Genomic DNA, 18,972 nt, shown 5'->3' with positions numbered 1-18,972 from the left:
GCTGTGCTAACAATATTGTAAAAGGGTTTTCTAATGATCAAAAGCCCCTTTAAAATGTACTAATCTTTGCTGATGATGGACCTATGGACAAATTCCACTATGTCATATCCAGCTGTGCTATCTCTTACTATCTGCGCCTCGTCTCAGGAGGCATACAATTCTACCAGTGAATGGTACCAAAACATACACAAACATACTGTGGATTGCCAAGCATACTCTGAAAGTCAATGTCATGTGAACGATGTTTTATCTGATTTCACATATTTTACCTCCTAGTTTAAAATTAAACTACTCTGCTCTTCTGTTTCACTAAAAGTCAGTAAATGGACCAATCCATTCAGAATTTCAGTGTCTGACTAGACACTTTCTTCTGGTGCTGCTACTGTTTAGTGTCCTTAAAATCTTGACGTGTTTAGTCACGGTCTATTTATTTTAAATGTACTCAACTTCCTTTTCTTTTCCCAGAAGTTATGTTTAATATTTAACCTTCTTCCGTTATCCATTAAATGAGGGATGCAGATGTGATGATACAGTAGATGTTGTTAAGAAGAAAGTAGTGTCACAAGCTTATTACTCACAGTTAAACGTTAGCCACAGTATAGAAAAAAAGAGAAGAAATGATTTGTGCAGTGCTGATGAAATGTTGACATTCACTGATAAGCTCTAAATGCCCTCTGGTGCCAGTTCAAATGGTGTTCGTATGTTATATAGTGAAGAGACTGGTATTTTTTAAAGATCATATATCATATAGCAGGGACATTTTCCTGATTTCTCATAACTGTATCGTGTAGTGGTTGTTTTGTTCCTGGGGAAATTGTTTAAATTATGAACTCAACTGAAATGAAATTGCACAAGAGGAAACTAGTTGTGATTAATTGCAGTTACAGATTGATCTGTGGTTAGCTCTTCTTCCCCAGATGTCTTGACTTAACATTGTAGTGTCACCCTTCTTCATAAGACAGGATTTTGAAATATTGTGAATAAGATGTCATGCGGCAGGATGCACCTAGACTGTTCAAAGTCTTACTTTGACCTTCCACAAAGTTTCCATGACATTCGTAATCTTTGTACTTTGTGTTGTCACAACAAGTCCAGTTACAGGTAAAAACTGCCATCAGTGTTAGGACATTTCCTCATGTTGTTCAGACGGATGTGTCCATGTTGGCATACAAGCATCTAAATGTAGCTCACACATGTACATTTTTAGATGACAGCAAACAGTGTCACAGCACATCTTACCTATACGATGAACTGTAAGAATGCTGGACATAGAATCAAGAATTTGAACATTTAGGAAAAATATACATCAAAGGTAGATTTTTACTTTATAGCCATTAATAAAATCTGACATTTATTTTGCTCTTATATTTGCTGAATTTCGTTTTATCAATATAGCCTGTGCGATCCTGATATCATTTACCTGCTTGTATCTTACAATGTTGAATTTCTGTTTATATATCATAACCCTTTTTTGGACAAAGATGGAGTGGGTTAGGGTAATAGATGGATGTTCAATCTGTTACTGCTGTGAACAAATGATATAAATATAACTTCTTTAATAGAGTTTTTTCTAACGTTACATTTATCTAAGCTGTAGTGTTTTCAAGAGGGATTCCTCATTATTGAGTCAGTTGCATAATACTTAAGAAAACATACAAAAAACCTCCATTAGTTGTTTCTATGTTTACAGTGGATGAATCATCAAGACTAAAGAGGTGATTATCTGAAGAGGTGAAGGTGGAAGTGTCAGACGGGCGGAATAGGAGTGGCACTGAAGCGTAAGTCTACAAAAAAAAGAAAAGTTGTTTCTGTCCAGGAAGTGGCATACCTCCAAGAACAATGAAGTACTATTTTAAAACATGTTTACATAGGAGTTGGAAAAAAAACTGTATTTAGTATAAAGTGTTACTTCCTCCAAATAAAATACAAATAAATAAATAAAACACTATAAAACGTGTGTTTTTATTTTTCAAGTAGTGCATCAAAAGGTCAGAAAACCTCACAATCATGAAACAACATAACATTACTACATTGTAGTGACGCAGGGTCTACTCTTACAGTGATTCGCTGTGATTGAATAAAAAAAACATACAACTGCTCCAGTCACTGAATCCCTGGCTGGTTTGAGCTGGTCTACGATGCTTATGAGTTCCTGCATGAGTCACACCCAAAAGCGTGGCAGTGCGTAGATCTCTAGTGATGTAATAAGTTATGAAGCCATATTTTGCATTTATTTGTTGTAACTACGCACTTATGTTACCACTGTATTACTTTATGTGTATCGTTTTGAGTGTGTTAACTTTTCAGAAATTCCCTCTACCTTGATATCCTCAATTAACAAATGAAAACCATGTCTACAGAAACATAACAGATGAAAGCAATATTGTGGTATAGTATACCAGTGTTTAACTCTTCAAGGGGCAATCAGCAACTATTTTGAATGTTTGTAAGTAAAGATTTTATCTCTTTGGGTTTTGGGATGAGTCAACCAAAATAATCAATTTCCAGGGAATACCTTTTAGTACCAACTTGATTGATAATGGGCTGTTTCTCACTATTTAGACATAAAAGAATAACTTATAATAACCCATACTTATTTTATGGGATCACATAGAGTTAATATAGATTATGATTTAATTATTTCATATATTTTAGTGACGACCAACAAAAAAAAAAAAAAGAAATTAGAAGTGAATATGGTATCTGTGCTCATCATTAAACTGTCATTCACCTGCTACATGTTACTCTCTGACTGGCTGCGATTGCGGTGCTCCTACAGCTCCTCACAGTGGCAATTTGGATAAAACATACAATGTTTTCTAAACATATGTCACCTTTTCCATCTGAGCTTTGTAAATAGTGAATGAGCCCTTCCGCTGAGAACAGAAATACCAACATGTGTGACTAATATTTATGAATGAATCCTGGTAGTAGCAACAGTGAATGGAGAGCATGTGAATGACTATCACATCGCCTACCTCAGCCCACGCCCTCTCTTATGCACTTCTTTGACATTACACAACACACACACATTAGTCTTACTATAGTTGTGAGAACACATACACTGAAATATTGGATTTCCTATCCCTTAGCACACAGCTTAACTTTACAGCTTAGTGCCCAACCCCAACCCTACCCTCAACCTAATTCTAACCTTAATCCTAAAACCAAGTATTTACCCTGAAACTGTGCTTTAAAGTTGTGAAAATCAGTCAAAATGTCTTCACAAGGCAACGTGTCCACTATCAACACCACTGGAGTAAAATAGCGATAAATATTTTGTGCTTTTTTTCTTTTAGATATTCTGAGAGAAAACCAAAGCGCTAGCTTTCAGACGCTGTTGCAGTAAAATTATTTATCATCTCTCTTTGTTGCTCTTTGTTCCTCAGTACTTTAGATCATTATTCACCTATTGACTTGGTCTATACCAATTGTTCATGTGTTTTCTTTGAGTCTTAAAAGTTTAATATAATAAAACAGACATAAGATATCTTACAAGAAAGATCAAACCTTGATCTTTTTCCAACCTTGTTGTAAATGCAGCTCACACAGCATGTGAGTGTAGTAGCAGTGAGGAAAATCTTGTAATTTTGTCTAAATAAGTTTAATAAAATTTTAGTGTTACATTTAGATATGTACAGTAAAAATGATGGTATGCAGTGAAATGATTAAAGATCTCACCATGAGCTCATATGCATGACACGAAGACATAGATAATTACAGTAAAGTAAACCAGGGCAAGATTTAGCTTGACAAAAGAAATCTTCTTCATCCTTTGGTATTTTTCCTTGACTTTGAACACAGCCCACTCGTGCCATTTCACACGCAGAGTGGGTTTTTAGTAAAGGAAAAGTTTTACCCACAATGAATCACTGAAGAAACAAAAGGTTATTTTCTAATTTTCTCCAAAGGACCAGTGAGTATTCGTGCATTTCCAGCTCTCACATGCAGACGCTGTGGCAGACACACACACATAGACATAACATTCACACAAACCTTCAACTGTATGGGTCCATCCTGCAGTTGATTCATACTCGTCTCCATTTTTCGTATCATTTTATCCATTTAAGACCATCTCATGGAACAGTGGAAAGTTCAGTAAAGAGGTGCTGGGTTCAACCAGTTCATAGAAGTTTTAAAGGGTTCCATTCAATTCAATTCGATTTTATTTGTATAGCACCAATAATCCAGTGTGAAAGTAACAAATGCATGGACTAGTTTCACTTTGAGACAGGATGATACTAATTTGACCAATATTCCTCAGGTGGAAGAAGGCAGTTCTAGAGATTTCTTTTATGTATTATGTAAAGGAGGAGCCTGGGTAGCTCAGACGGTAGAGCATCAGACTTTTAATCTGAGGGTCCATGGTTCAAGTCCCTGTTCAGGCAATTTCATCTTACTGTCATTTGGGTGTTACAACTTTGGGGTCAGCGGGAGACTTTGAAGATCACCACTCTGAGATATCAGGGTTAAGGTCGCCCTATTTCTATACAGTAGGGATGCACATCTAAAGTGGGATGGATGCCGTCTCTTCTAATCAGCCCAGGTTTTGTCTATGTAGCCCACGTTGTTTGGGACACCACTTAGACAGCCAGCGTTTAAATGACGACACGCGGTTAAGCTGGTCAGATTGGGAGGGAGTCCAGAGAAAACTACAGAGTCCGTTAAAACGAGTTCAAATGTATGTACACATGAACAACACGTCAGTGTTGATAAACGGAAGTGATGCAATATGCCTACTGTAGGAGAAGCAGCAGCAGAAACACCACGTCAGCCCTGTCTATCAATGCATTCTCCCTTACCTCTAGTAGTCATGCAGCTAGTAGTAGTTGATCGCTGGATATTTTATTGAATAACTGGCTCACAATTACACAAGTTAGAGAAAAGCAGACAGAAAAACCTCACAATAACAACTTGGGATGCTGAAACTGTTTGGCTCTGTTTGGCTGGAAAACTTACGTAACGACATGAATTCCGAGTTGATTCCCGCCAAGAGCCTTGCCAGAGCCTGCTGTGAGGAAGAGACGAGGATGGAAAGAGCAGAATTGAATGGATTGTTTGTAGTTTATCAGAGAGGTTGGTGTGCTAAAGCAGCATTATGAGGGCTATAGAGAGAAGAATGTGTGTGGAGAACTCATTTTGAAATGGACTTAGTGTCCAAGCTTGTAAGTGAAACTTCCCTACATAGTGTTTTCTGGAACACCTATACTGGAATTCTCTGTCACTTTGAAGGCATTTAGTAGTTTGAGCAGTTAGGAGTAATCACCTGACATTAACTACGTGCATCATTTCCCTGCAACATACTGTTTGTTAGTTCCACATAGTTTTGAAAATGAGGTGGTGAGAGGTGACGGGAACTCTTGATCACCACCAGGTCATAATATCTGCCTCACTGAACTCAAAGTAAAAACTGCTGAGCCAGAGCAGGAGAAATGTTGGCAATGTGCCTAAAATAAAGCAAGGCTGGAATTTTAAACAGCCTCTAATAATAATTTAATAACCTACAGCTGTTTTAATACTGGAAGACTTCATTCTGAAAAGAAAGTCAGAGGAAAGCAATGTCTAGGTCTAGCCTGACCAGAGGAAAATTACAGTACCTTTGTTTTTACCAAAAGACCAGAAGCTGACACATCAGGCCATTTGTCAGTGATGATAGTAAAGTTACAATGTGAGTAGATTAAGTATTTTATAAAGAGAATACTGTAAAATACAGTAAATGTATTTGTATTTGTTTGACAAGGTAAACAAGTTGCCTAAAAGGATTGTTAAAATAGTAAGTAGTTTACTTTTTTACAGTCACTCTGACATCAAATGATGGCACGTGTCAAATAAAAGAACCTGTCAGCTTACATATTTATTAAACTGAAAAAAAAATCTACATTATATTACATGTGACAGTGGGGAACTCCTCCATCAGGAACAAAATGACATTGTGACCCACATGGTGTGTGTCTGCTAAGATTGATGTGTTTTGTGATTTCCGCCTGTTTCCATTGTTAATGTGTATAGTCAATGATTAATTTCCCTTGGGAGAGCCAAAGTCAAATTTAGTTGCTTCCAACACTGAATATGAGGCACAAAAGAACGAGCCTTTAGTAAACAAAAGTATATTCCATCTAAAATATATTATCTAAACATATACAGCAACGCAGTAGTGCAACATTCCACATTAGATTTTTTCTAGTTTTAGAGTTTCCAGGAAGAAAAATATAATATTCAATCTATAACTTCAGCATGGATGTATTGAAAGCAGTGACTATGTAACTGCAGTAAATGAGGTAACACCATACTTTCCACATACAGTGCAAGTACGTCATAGATTGTATAGTTCATATGAGAAAACACACACTGAGCTTCTAAATACTTTGAGAAGGAAGATGGTGCATGTTATGCAATAATACATGGTTAAACTAAATGATATATTAATGTATAGCTAAGATAAGACTGAAATCATTGGGAGCACACGACGTGAGGCAGATAGGGATGTGGATTTATATGATTAAATATACAGAGGTAGACATGATCCTTAGGATTTATAGTACTAAAATAAGTAAGTAATATTATATACCCTTGTCGTTAATCCAAAGATAGATAACACTTTATTTTGAGATGTGACGTGAAGCTTTAACCTTGATTTAGAAATATTTCAATGCAATACAGTACAGTTACCATGTGTTACAGTATGTGTGTAAATTATTATTGTGAAGCTGAAGTCTGACCTCTAGTGTTTAAAAGAAGGTGTGAGAGAGTTCGCCTGATGTCACATTGTTATCCAGCCAAGGACGGTGATCCAATGATTCGTGCTCACGTAATAGGGTGATTTGGAGGAGGGCACAGATACACAATCCTGTGCACCCACAGCGATAAGTGCCTCTCCCATTCATGTGTTCACATATTTCCCATGTGTTTTTTAAATGGTTTGCTCTGGATCATATTCCCTTGCACGTACTGTAGAATGTGATTGTGATAAATGAAACTTTTGAGATACACATTCATCGCTACTATTGTTATAATTAAATGACACATGTTCAACCACAATAAGAGCAAGTATTTTAAGAAGTGATTAATTGGGAAACCAGATAATTTATTGATTTCCCCTGTGTGTGCTTCTGAGTAAACTGATAATGCACTGCTGAGTGGTTACTCATAATGAATCTACTGTTACCTTTTCTGACGTGAAATTTCTTTCTCTCCTTTTTTCACACTGTTGTGTTAAAAAAAAGTGTGCTGCCCGTACAAACGCATTAGACATTTGAATAGATAGATGAGATGCTGAGAGTAATGAAACCCCACCTGACGTACGGCCTCTGTGTGCCTGAATAAAAAAGTCTGCTAATCCTTTAAGCCAATAAATGTAGGATGCAGACACATTCAGGGACAAAGGAAAGAAGTCAAATATTGTGTGGGTGTAGAGAAAATTTAGTCTTTCTATTCACTCTCAAGTGATTCAGCCCTTTGTAAAGACATAGTCTACAATGAGTAATCCAGGGAAATGCAAAGAACTATTCTTTCTTTTCACACTGCAGCATGTGCACAAATACAAACTGATATTTATTGGTTCAACAAATTTTCTTTTAAAGAAAACGTATGTTGTGAAATTACTTGAATGTTAATACCGGGGAGCGTAAAGTAGTTAAGCTGTATACCACATATGTGCAAGTCCCAGCTGGGGTACTTGGGTTGCATGTCATGCCACTCTCTCTCTCTCTACCCTGGTTTTGGAATATCTCACTATGATTGAAGTGTAGTTTGTTTCATATAAAAGGTACATAGTGCCCAAAATATTCCCACTTACGTACAGTTGTTATCTGAAGTTTAGGCATGACAACTGGACTTATTCTTGTTTGGTTGGCCTAACAACTAAGTCCAGTTGCAATAAGTCATCTTTCAGATAACTTCACCTGGATAAAGATGAGAATCTTGATAAACTTATGAGAATATTGGATCATGTATTTGTGGTTAGAGATGTAGTTTGTTTGTGAGCTGTAGAGATAAGACTTTAACATAAGATGATGATTAGTCCATCTTGTCATCAAAGAAGTCCAACCAACGTCTACATAGAGCAATGATAAAGAATTTATCCACAGCAATGACACATTGTGATAAGCATGCATCATTATTGATTCAACTACAGAGCACCTCGCCCTGATTGTATTAAATACTGCCTGTGTGTCAGTGGAGCAGTTATAATACAGCAGTAAAATATTTACAATAAAGCTCTCAAAGGGGTTATTTGGTATTGTTAAACCTTTTTTTAAAACCTTCATAGACTTTAAAGACATTTTGCTGCTGCTTTTACTTGTTATTGGCTTCAAATTACTGACACCGTGTCAAAACCATACATCCATTGTCAAAGCATGTGGCAGCTCACAGATATATGCACCTCAGTATGGGATGCAGAGAGTCTGACCTTCTCAAAAGCCTTCAGAAGGGGATATCAATTATTATATCGGGATATATCTGCCAAGAATATTACTTCCAATATTGTTATGTGAGTCTGGGTCAAGAGGAGGCTTTGACAGCACATCACCACATTAAATTTCAACATATGCAGCATATCTCTACAAAAGAAATATATTTGAAAAAAAGTTAGACTGGAGCTATTAGCAAAACATCTCTGTAATTCTTCCACCACTGAAAAAGACAAGGTCTTCATCCATGGAAACATTGACCAAGATATAGCAGGCATCTTATTGTAGTCTAATTATTATATTATGTTTAAAGATATATCTTTAATAGTATATATATGAAGGCTTTTTACATGTATGTAAAACGTCTTTACCTCACTTTAAATCTATTTGCTAGAAGGGAAGGAATAATATAAGAAGTGAGAAGAGGCTACCATGTGATTTTTGTGTTGAAGATAATCAAGAGGCACATGATAAGGCAATCATTCCCCACAAGTAGCTAGCGGTGTTTTGTGTTTTAAAAGATTCTCATATTTTCATGTTCGTGTGAAGCTCTTTGTCTGGAAGAAATTCCAGGCAAGATCATTTTATTTGAGAGTTCATCTCCAGGATATTGTGCCCTCGGCCTCGAGTTAACTCTTAATGTGCTTTCTGTAATAGTGGAAGGAAAAACAGTAGGTCTTGTGTAGTTCTCTTGAATAGAAGAGGCTTTTATCATTTAATCAAGAGATGTATTTGATTTCTGGTAAAAGGTTTTATTAAAGATTGGTTTTGTTCTTTCTCTTGGTCTTTATGTGTTTATATCTCTCTCTCTCTCTCTTCGTTGTGTGTAGTCAGGCCTTTATCAAGTAGAGGCTTCTAATTCCTGTGGAGAAATCCTCTTAGGATCTATGCTCTATTTCTGTTTAGTCTATAGGGTCTTTTTTGAAATCTTCATTAGACCAAGCTCATTGGCTGGAAAAGACGCACGCATGCACACACAAACAGACACCATCTAGCTACTGATAGCTCTGTGAAGTGAACCAGCGTAGATCAGTGCAAGGTTAGCCACTGACACAAAGGGTGGACTTTACTGTGACTGTGGGAGGTAAGAATCACTTGAATGACTTCTTTTATTTTCTGAATATAGCGGAATGAAATCAGCTTGTGTAGAAATGGGTAGAAGTGGAGAGTTTAGTTTTGAATAGATCCCTTAATAGTTTATGTTGTAGGGTTTGTATGTCTTTATACACATTTTAGACTTTTTTGGAACACTATCTTGATTTGTTTTATATATAATTTGCCAGTTAAACTAAGTTAAAACAATAGTTAATTCTGTTTTATCTATTTCTTGTTTTAAAGTAAAGGTTTCTGCAAAAAACTAGTACAAATAATTATTTCTTTTGGTACGGTGTTTAGTCCTGGGGGGGGTCAAATTAAAAGTCTGTGGTTTATTGTCTCGATTTTAAGCATTTATACAAAACTTAATTTGCTCATGGTTGAACTAATCAGAGTAAATCTCCGCGTGTGGATTTTGGGGTTAGAGAAGTCGCCAAAGAGATCATCAGACCAGATCAGCATCGTGACTGGACACAGGAAGGAAGACTACACTAATTAAAACACTGGGGATAGACCATTTAATCCAATGAGATATTGGCTCTGCATTACATTATCTACTGGTTCCTACACTGACACTATGGACATTAAGACACTATCGGACCTAAATACAACGCATCAAGTGCAAATGCTGAACAATTAAAACTCAAACAGGCAAAATTATTTATTTATCAGTTTCAATGTAATTGCAAATGCAGTAACAATGCTACAAAATAAATGCAATATTGTAATCTACAATACTTGTGTTGGTGTATAATTTGGTTTTCACATACTTTGATGACTTTAGTTGGCTTTGTTTCTATATTAACACGGAAATCCTGAGGACTAAGCAAGCAAGACAGAGCTGTTGTAGTGCCATAATCCTCTTAGACTGCATTAATTTAATTAAATATGGTGGGGCTCACCAGTATCCGATAGCTCTGTCACAGTGCAAACATTTTAAATCAAAAGCAAAGTGTTGCAGATCATTAGTACTTTAAAAAGTCAATTATTAAAGATCAGTTGTGCTGTTGTGCTTATCATATCTACATTATATGAATGAATTCCTCTAACTCATTCTTTTTTTGTTTCACAGGCAGCTAACAATAAAAAATGTCTGACAGTCTTATCAATTTGGAAGAAACAGCAATCCACACAGGTCAGTAGAAGCATGTTCAAATAATGCACAGTAATGACACATTTTGCAAATTGTGTGACGGATTGGTCTGTTTGTGCAAATGAGAATTTCATTTTTTAGTCAATAAATAGTCTTTAATAGACATTTTTATTGCAACAGAAGCATTGTACTTCCTTTCTACTTCAGAGGAAGTAGAAAGGAAGTACCAAAGCAGAATAGAGTGCGGATCTGTAGAGCCTTGGTAATTTAACTGGTGATCTAATCTTCTTTTTCTTAGTAACACTGGGGCAATTAGTCCACTTCCTATAGGGCTGAGGTAAAGCTTTAATCCCCAATGAAAACAGGACACGATGTGCAGAGTGACAAACACAGAAATCAATGACTGAGCTTCAAAGTCAAATTATCATTGATTATTTGTGCTTTGACTGCAGGGCTGTGTATGTTGCTGTTTGAAACTACAGCTGAAACAAAGTATTCTGCTCAACTATGATTCATTTATACAGTTTTAAAAATAAGATAAAGATTCTAAAGGGACAAAGTAAAGACTAGAGCAGAGTATGTGAGAATGATAAAATCATCATAGTAAAAAAAGACACAGCAGTAAAACAGTGTCTAAAAGTAAAAACTAATGCATGATCAAAATACAGCTAACATTTGTTTTCTTCATAGGTCCTAAAGGAGTCATCAATGACTGGAGGAGGTTTAAGTTGGAAAGTATGGACCAGGAAAACCTCCCTCCTGCAAAAAGGGATCTCCTGAGACAGATGTCATCCCCTAACAGGCCGAAAGATGACTCCAGAGCAAACCTCAATCGCAAGGTATAAAGTGGCGCTAACAGACCACAGAAAGCAAGAGTTTATTTTAAGGAGCAGCAGACATTCAATACTTTTACAAGTGGTCTTTCTGTGGGCAATGAGAACCTCTTAGAAGTTACATTTTGTTATCTACTAGAGTTTAGAAATATTCTTATTCCATCCACAGTTGGGATGCTAATTATGGGTCTAATATGTTGGGGGCTTTTTTTTTTTTTTTCAGATGAGCGTCCAAGAGTATGAACTTCTTAAGGAGGAGGATGAGGGATGTCTAAAGAAATACAGACGGCAGTGCATGCAGGAGATGCACGAAAAGCTCAGCTTTGGGCCCAAGTTTGAAGGTGTGCATGACCTGGACAGTGGAGAGGCCTTTCTGGAAGTTATCGAGAAGGAACATCACACCACAGTGGTGGTGGTCCACATCTACAAGCTTGGGGTTAAAGGTTGTGAGCAGCTCAACAACTGCCTTGATTGCCTGGCCACTGAGTACCCCACTGTAAAGTTCTGCAGGATTGATGCCGTTGCATCTGGTGCTGCTGAACGTTTCTCAGATGAAGTTTTGCCTACACTGCTTGTGTACAAAGCCGGGGAACTAATAGGAAACTTCCTGGCTTGCACACAACACCTAAATGAGGAGTTCTTTGCCACTGATGTGGAAACTTTCCTCAACAGCTATGGCCTGTTGCCAGAGAAAGAGCTGATCTTGGATGATGAAGAAGAAAATGATGTAGAGTAAACAAAGAGTTTGGCTGCTGAGGACAATATATGCTGAAGACAAGTCTTTTGGGCTTAATAGAAAAATCATAACATCATCACTAGCTCACTAGTGTTTGAGGATTGGAAAAATCCAGTTAATGATCCAGTGTCGCAGGTGCTGTCAAACTGTCAAATATCAGTTTGCGTTATAGAGAGGAGATACAGTGTTTATTTACAAAAAAATCTCTATATTTATGACTATTTACAACATGTATACTTATTGACTCTTTGTTTTATTGCCAAAATTAAACAAAAAAAACCCAACATGAGCTAAGTACATCAGGGACTCTTAAGATTTAAGAGGCCAAAGCACTCAGGATATGGAAATATGTTTGTGTATACACATCTTCCAGATGTCCAACATTACCTACCCTTGCTTCTTAAGCCAATGTGGGAGGTGCATACAGTGTGTGGAAAAAATCACGAGCCTGTGGTATTCAGTGATGATGTCGTTAGTGAGCACTCGTGCATTAACGCACATGTGTATTATTTTGTGAAGTGGAAGAGCGTCACGCTCATAGACAAAATGGAAACCATGGGTTGTGGGAAAGTTTTTTAAGTGTGATATCACTCAACCAAGAAGCCCCTGACTCAGCACCGTGTTTCATCATTCATCATCATTTTCATTATTTTGATTCTGCTAAACATGTGGTTATTACTTTAAACTGTGTGCAGGAATATGATGAAACATATCCTAATATACATGTTATCTATATTAAAATAATAATAAAATCACACAGTGGTATAAATCCTCCTTTCTAAGTTTCTGCAAGAGAGCAAATGTTTTATTCCTAAAACATTGAGTTACTGCTTTAACTGTCTTTGCTCAATCTGTGGTTCCTTTTTACAGGCTTACAGGAGTGTTGCAAAACCTGCCTCCTCCTCACGCACCACCATTCTACCACCACTATTATCTCCAGAGATTTCTGGAGATTCAGCCTACAAGGCTCCACCATCTAAATGCTCTCATTTCATCACTGTCTAGACTCCAGAAGCAGCTTAATTACCTAACCCATTTGTCGTCATTGGCTCACATTTCATATAGATGATATGCTTTTGTACAAACACTGCTGAAACTCTGTGTGACTCTCAAGCTTGTAAACTGACCCCAACTTTCCACAGATAGAGGTAAATAACTCAAACTAAAATAATTTTACTTGTGTGTTCAAAACAAATGTACAAAAGTAAGAAAACTGCATAGTGCACACATGCACACATGCAGGGAACCTCTCCTGCTCAAGCAGGCCATCACATGTTAAGTAACCTCATTTGCTAATCTTGTAGTGCAGACTTGACTCCCCTTTGACCCAAAGTGCTGCAGGCATGCCAAAACCACAACATAAAAGCCGGTTAAGATTTTAAGTAAAGACGAACCCACAATTTGATATGTTGGGAATTCAATTACATTGTCTCTCATACCTGTGGAAATGGCCAAACACATTACCACACACACATATCCACTGGCACTGTAGGAAGCTGAGGTTTGTTACAAAAGCAGATCATTAGCTGTTACGAATTCTTATAAAAGGCCTGTATACATTTCTATAGCATCAAAACACAGCCAGGTAAACTGTTCCTACCTTATTTTTTTACCTGGATGAGTCATGTTTCTTTAAGTTGCCATAAATTCCCATTCGAGTATAATTGTTAATTTTCTCTATCATCTTGTTATTGACAGACTCAGACTCACTTTTACCATGTGTGGTCAAAATAAGACAGCTGCAAGTAATGCTTGTTATTTGATGATGAATCGTCAATATATCTGTGCTGAAATATTTAGGCCAATCCTCTTACAAGATTAAGGTAATAGCGGGAAGTCATAATGAATTTACACCTGTTTACCTCCAAAGACAAAAGGTTGTAGTAATGTTGATCTTAAATTATCACACATAGCATGACAGCTCTGATTCAATTCAGTTCAATTTTATTTGTATGGCGCCAAATCACAACAGAAGTCATCCCAAGGCACTTTACAGTGTAACAAAATATAACTGTATACAGAATTATATAGAAAAACCAACAACCCCACTTGAGCAAGCACTAGAAGACAGTGGAGAGTAAAAAATTCCCTTTAGAGGAAGAAACCTCCAGCAGAACCAGGCTGGGTGGGCGGCCATCTGCCTCGACCGGTTAAGATGAGTGGAAAGAGGAGAGAGAAAAGAACAGCAGGCAACAAAAAAACAACAACAAGCAGCAAAAACACGAGATGAAGCTTCGTTTTTAGGTGCTTTGTCTCTGGATTTCACAGGGAGCCAATGGAGAGAAGCTAATGTAGGGTAAACTAAGGTAAGAATATGATTCTCCTAATTATATTGCCCAAGGGGTCATACATAGAGTGCAAAGAATCTGCAGAATTCTGGTTTAAATCTTATCTATCAGATAGACTCCAGTATGTGCATGTCTTCCATGCACACAAAGTAAGTTACGGAGGTTCTTTTCACTCTATATATGTCCACCTTAGGCAATATTACACCAGACCTGTGCTTCTAGTAACATGATAATTAATATGACTTGGGGGAGTTGACTCATTCAGACAGACATATTCTTCCTGCTGCAGTCAGGTCAAGACAAAGTACTTCTATTTGATGGTCACTTATCAAATCATTTAATAATAGGGATTTAGAGGAGAGAGATCTGATAATTAAAAGTCCACATTTGATTGTTTTCTTTTTATTTTTTTTATTTTGAGGCGTCTTTACTTTTATTAGGTTCTTATTTATCATTTCTCTTGTGTTGGTTTTTAATATCTATAATTTAAGTGGTCAGGAAGCTGACACTGTCTTGTCTTTGAGGGGGTGACGGCTGTAAAGAAACTGCAGAGAGGTGTAAGACTGTGTCTCTGCATCCTGGGCTCCACTCTGAGATGTCACAGTTTAGGATAAGATTAATGTCTAATAAACTCGGCCATATTTCTAGAAAGTAGAGCTGTACCACCTAAAGTGGAATGGATGCCATCTCTTCTAATCAGCCCAGGTTTTCTCCAAAAAGTTTTCTAATTGTCTATGCAGCCCACGTTGTTTGCGTGACACCACTTAGACAGCCAGCGGGTAAATGCCGACATGCGGCTAAACATGTCATCACTGGTCAGACTGGGAAGGGATACAGAATACCCTTGCAAAGGCACCTCTAAATATATTCCATGACGTCTACTTTTATGTGGTTTCATGTAAATAAGTACAAAATAATCTTTGACGTATTGCCTCCAAATGGCCTCTTGGCGACTAATTGACTTCTAAATACAGTCATTTGAAGGCTAGAGAAGTGTGAAACGCTAACAGATATTTCTTTGGGGATATACATATGTTTGTGATTGTACAATACCACATCTGGCAAGGCTTGCACAGCCTCTAGCAGGCAACACCTCACTTTCACACAGTAGCGTGTCTAAGGTTTATCAAAAGCTTTTCAGACCTCCCACAAGAGCCTTTTTGAGCAGTTTGAGGTTTTCCCGAGGCGCCCAAACATGTCAATCACACCTGTTTGCTGCAGACCTAGACTACAGCACTGCATGCAAACCTGGCAGCCAACTGGTCAAAACATCCCATTTTCTGTCCAACAGAGTTCACACGTAGTGTAGGAACTTTCACACAGGGTGCCGCACATCACAATCAAGTAGTGAATATGTGTCATTCTTGTCAAGGAGATCAGACTTTAGCAAGTGTAACAGAAGCCACTGCACATCCAAGCAGGAGTGGAGACATGAATCAAGATGATATGAATAATCTGTAAACTTAGAATAAACAAACCATTGTTAAGTGGCATATGTGGCCTCAATAATCTGTAGAATATATTTATACCAAAGAGTGGACCTTTTCTAGGAAGCGGGTTTATCAAGTTCTTTGAAAACCTTTGTTGAATACATTCATGTCAAGCTATTGCATGTCAAGATTTGAGGGTGTTTCAAGTTTTACTTTTACAAAGTACCCAGATAACTCTGTGTTTCCTGGAACTAGCCCCGCAGCTTGATTTGACTCATCACTCCCCTCAAACAAATGTTTACTTCGGTGTTTACCCCTGTGATGACAACCTGACCCACCCCCATTTCTGACATTTTGATCCCCCCCCCGCTCTGTTTATGCTGCTTTGCTAATTGGATAACTGTTGTGCTTTTTATGTTTGTACTCTTGGAAAGCCAAGCTGCCATGCTCTAGTTCACCCACACAAAAAACTATCACAGAAAGGTGATGTCATGACAAGACAGTACAAACCTGCTTTGGGATGCGGTTGATCCCTGTGACCAAATATGGACAGCGGATGTGTTTGGAGCGGGTGGGAGTAACTAGGCTCACTTATTGCCATCATGAATTAAAACCTATTTTAAGTCACTTTTATTTAGTTAGTTTAGTTCCCTCTGACTCATTGTTTCAGTAATGAGGGGATAATGTAAATGTTAAAACAAAACTACTGTGTGGAATGAGTAAATACACAAACACAAACTTTATTACTAGGAAGAGGGAAGGTGCAAGTGCTAAGAATCACTCTATGGATAAGAATGACTAACAAAGCTTGGAATATTGCATAAAAATAAATTACCGTGCACATACACCCCCACCACCCTTGGGTTGGTCCTCCTGGTGTTTCGCACGCTAAGCTGGCCTTCTTAGTAATTGTTTGGATAAATGGACACATACTGCAAAAGATGAGGGGGTGGCTCGTTTGATGCACGTCTGAAGCCTGAATCACTACAGATCAAAAGTTCTTTCGACTATCTGTCACACTGTAAGAGACAGATCACTGCTACTTTTTAAACGTGAATAACACTTCAACCACCTCAGAAGCCGTAGATTGCAGGGTGTAGGTCATGATGCTTTTGGGTTTACCTCCCATGACAAGTGCAGACAACAACCAATATGGCTGACTCAGAGTAAAAGGTTTTACTGCAGTGTTGCTTTAAGTCACTGTACATCTTGGTATCCAGGCGTGACAGCAGAGTGTAAGAAAATAGTTCTGCTGCCTGAAGCAACCCTCTGCCTAGACACTTCTTGTGTTTGTGCCATCATTCGTTTGTCTTGCAGAACTATCACCTTGGTTATGAACCAATGAAACCACTAAGGCATTTGCCAAAACTGGCCCAGACAGAGTCTAAATACCTACCAAGGATATGTCACTGGAGACATAGTTAACCAATAACTGAAACTAAAAAGTGGAAATAATTGAAGCCTACTGTACACGTAGAACTGAAACACTTGAAAGCACAGGATGTTTTTAAAAATTTTCGGCATTCTCTTCAAAAATGTCTTGGGAATTTCCAAAGGCATTAAATAATATAATATGCCAGATGCTCTGTGGTTACATGACAAAACATTTTAAAGAATGATTTTTTTTAAGTTTAAGTTAAGTTTTTTATATATGTGGCACATATACACTTTGAAGAGAATTAAGACAAGATCACTCCAAAACCCTTCAATGACAAAATAAGCACTGTGGTAGTGAGAATATGCTGAATGTTTTCAAAGCATATAAAAAAATGATATACTGTTATTAACCTAAATTTCAAGAGCTACACACAAAAAACATCTGTATAATTTTAAAATGAGTATTGCAACAGGCTTAATCAACCTATTAATCACTTTAAATGTTAAATAAAAATGTCTGTAAATCTTATTATTCTACCTTCTGGTGTAAATGTAGAAACACATTTTTGTAAACTGTAAGCAGATTCAAAATATCAGAACTATAAAATATTGTTTGTGTGCATAAAAATGTACTTTAGATGGACACATTATGGCACAAATTATGGGGAGACAGATAAGAACATAACATTAAGCCACCCTACTTTTTTCTTGCAGATTTACAGTGGTCTTATAATCCTACACAAGACGCAGATAAACATCAATGTATAAGTTATTTTCTCTTTTCAGCTATTGTGCCATGAGAATGGCTTGAATTGCATCCAATGTCAATGTTGTGGTTGCTGTTTGATCTTTGTAGTAATTCAGCTGTTTTGCACCTTATTGTAATATTATTGGAATTCACCAGGTTGGTCATTTCTGGACTTCCCAGAACTGCACAACTTTAGTTTGTCCAGAAAAAAACACCCTTTTAAGACTTACATCCTCCCTTTCATGTGACAGTGCACACACACACACACACACACACACACACACACACACAGTCTGATGCTGTGTAAAGTACATGCAGGGTAGCACACACTGCAGCTGTCTTTCAGTATGTGACGGCGCCATCTGCTGACTTTCGTTTACTGAGAAAGTTGATATTGAGTCAACACCAGATATTAACACAGACAACACATTGATTGTTCCAGTGGTAAATACTGTTCAACCTTTTGGAAACAAAAAATGGGTGATTCCAACATTGCATTTAAAATGTATTCATTCTGTATGTAAAATCTTGACCTGTAGCTATAAATGAAGTAGAATAAAAAGGGTAGGTTAAAATATCTTCCTATTAAAAGAAGTAAAATGTAGTTAAAGTATGAAATGTCCTGAAATGGAAACATTTAAACAACCTGCAATCATGTCACATTTAGAGGCTACTTAAGTACAATACTAGAGTGCTTCCTTATTCAGGCTACTTTCCACAACTGGGTGAAAGTAATCTGTCTCCAATTACAAGATGCTCTGCAAGTAAATACTGAGTCATTTATATAATTCAATAATTCTCATACCCATCATCATCTGTTTAATCAGCCCCTGCAGTGCCGCTTATAGGCTCCGTTTACTAACTGTGTTTATCTTACTATATTGATGTAATATGTCCAAATCAGGTTATGCATAAGTTCACTGTCACTGCAGTTAAACAACAATGAATATATTAGGGGAGA

General features: G+C 37.3%; 1 protein-coding gene and 1 non-coding gene across 2 annotated transcripts; both read left to right on the top strand.

Annotated features, from left to right (window-relative positions):
* The first annotated feature begins 4,315 nt into the window (after nt 1–4,315).
* On the top strand, nt 4,316–4,388 carry trnak-uuu. Its single transcript has one exon. It is a non-coding gene; the product is annotated as a tRNA-Lys (tRNA).
* A 6,207-nt stretch (nt 4,389–10,595) lies between these two features.
* pdcb (phosducin b) lies at nt 10,596–12,168 on the top strand. Its single transcript, XM_026344969.1, has 3 exons — nt 10,596–10,641; nt 11,290–11,438; nt 11,656–12,168. Exons 1-3 carry the CDS (start codon nt 10,596–10,598, stop codon nt 12,166–12,168), a joined length of 708 nt encoding a protein of 235 aa, XP_026200754.1.
* Nucleotides 12,169–18,972: the final 6,804 nt, after the last annotated feature.

The sequence above is a fragment of the Anabas testudineus genome, chromosome 4 (genome assembly GCF_900324465.2).
Source record: "Anabas testudineus chromosome 4, fAnaTes1.2, whole genome shotgun sequence".
Lineage (NCBI taxonomy): Eukaryota > Metazoa > Chordata > Actinopteri > Anabantiformes > Anabantidae > Anabas > Anabas testudineus.
Note: the sequence above shows the minus strand (reverse complement) of the source record. Positions and strands in the feature narration are given on the sequence as shown.

Coding starts and splice junctions, on each gene's coding strand:
- pdcb (XM_026344969.1), top strand. CDS start 10,596: ATGTCTGACAGTCTTATCAATTTGGAAGAAACAGCAATCCACACAG. Junction 10,642..11,289: donor AGAAACAGCAATCCACACAG/GTCAGTAGAAGC, acceptor TTTTCTTCATAG/GTCCTAAAGGAGTCATCAAT. Junction 11,439..11,655: donor GAGCAAACCTCAATCGCAAG/GTATAAAGTGGC, acceptor TTTTTTTTTCAG/ATGAGCGTCCAAGAGTATGA.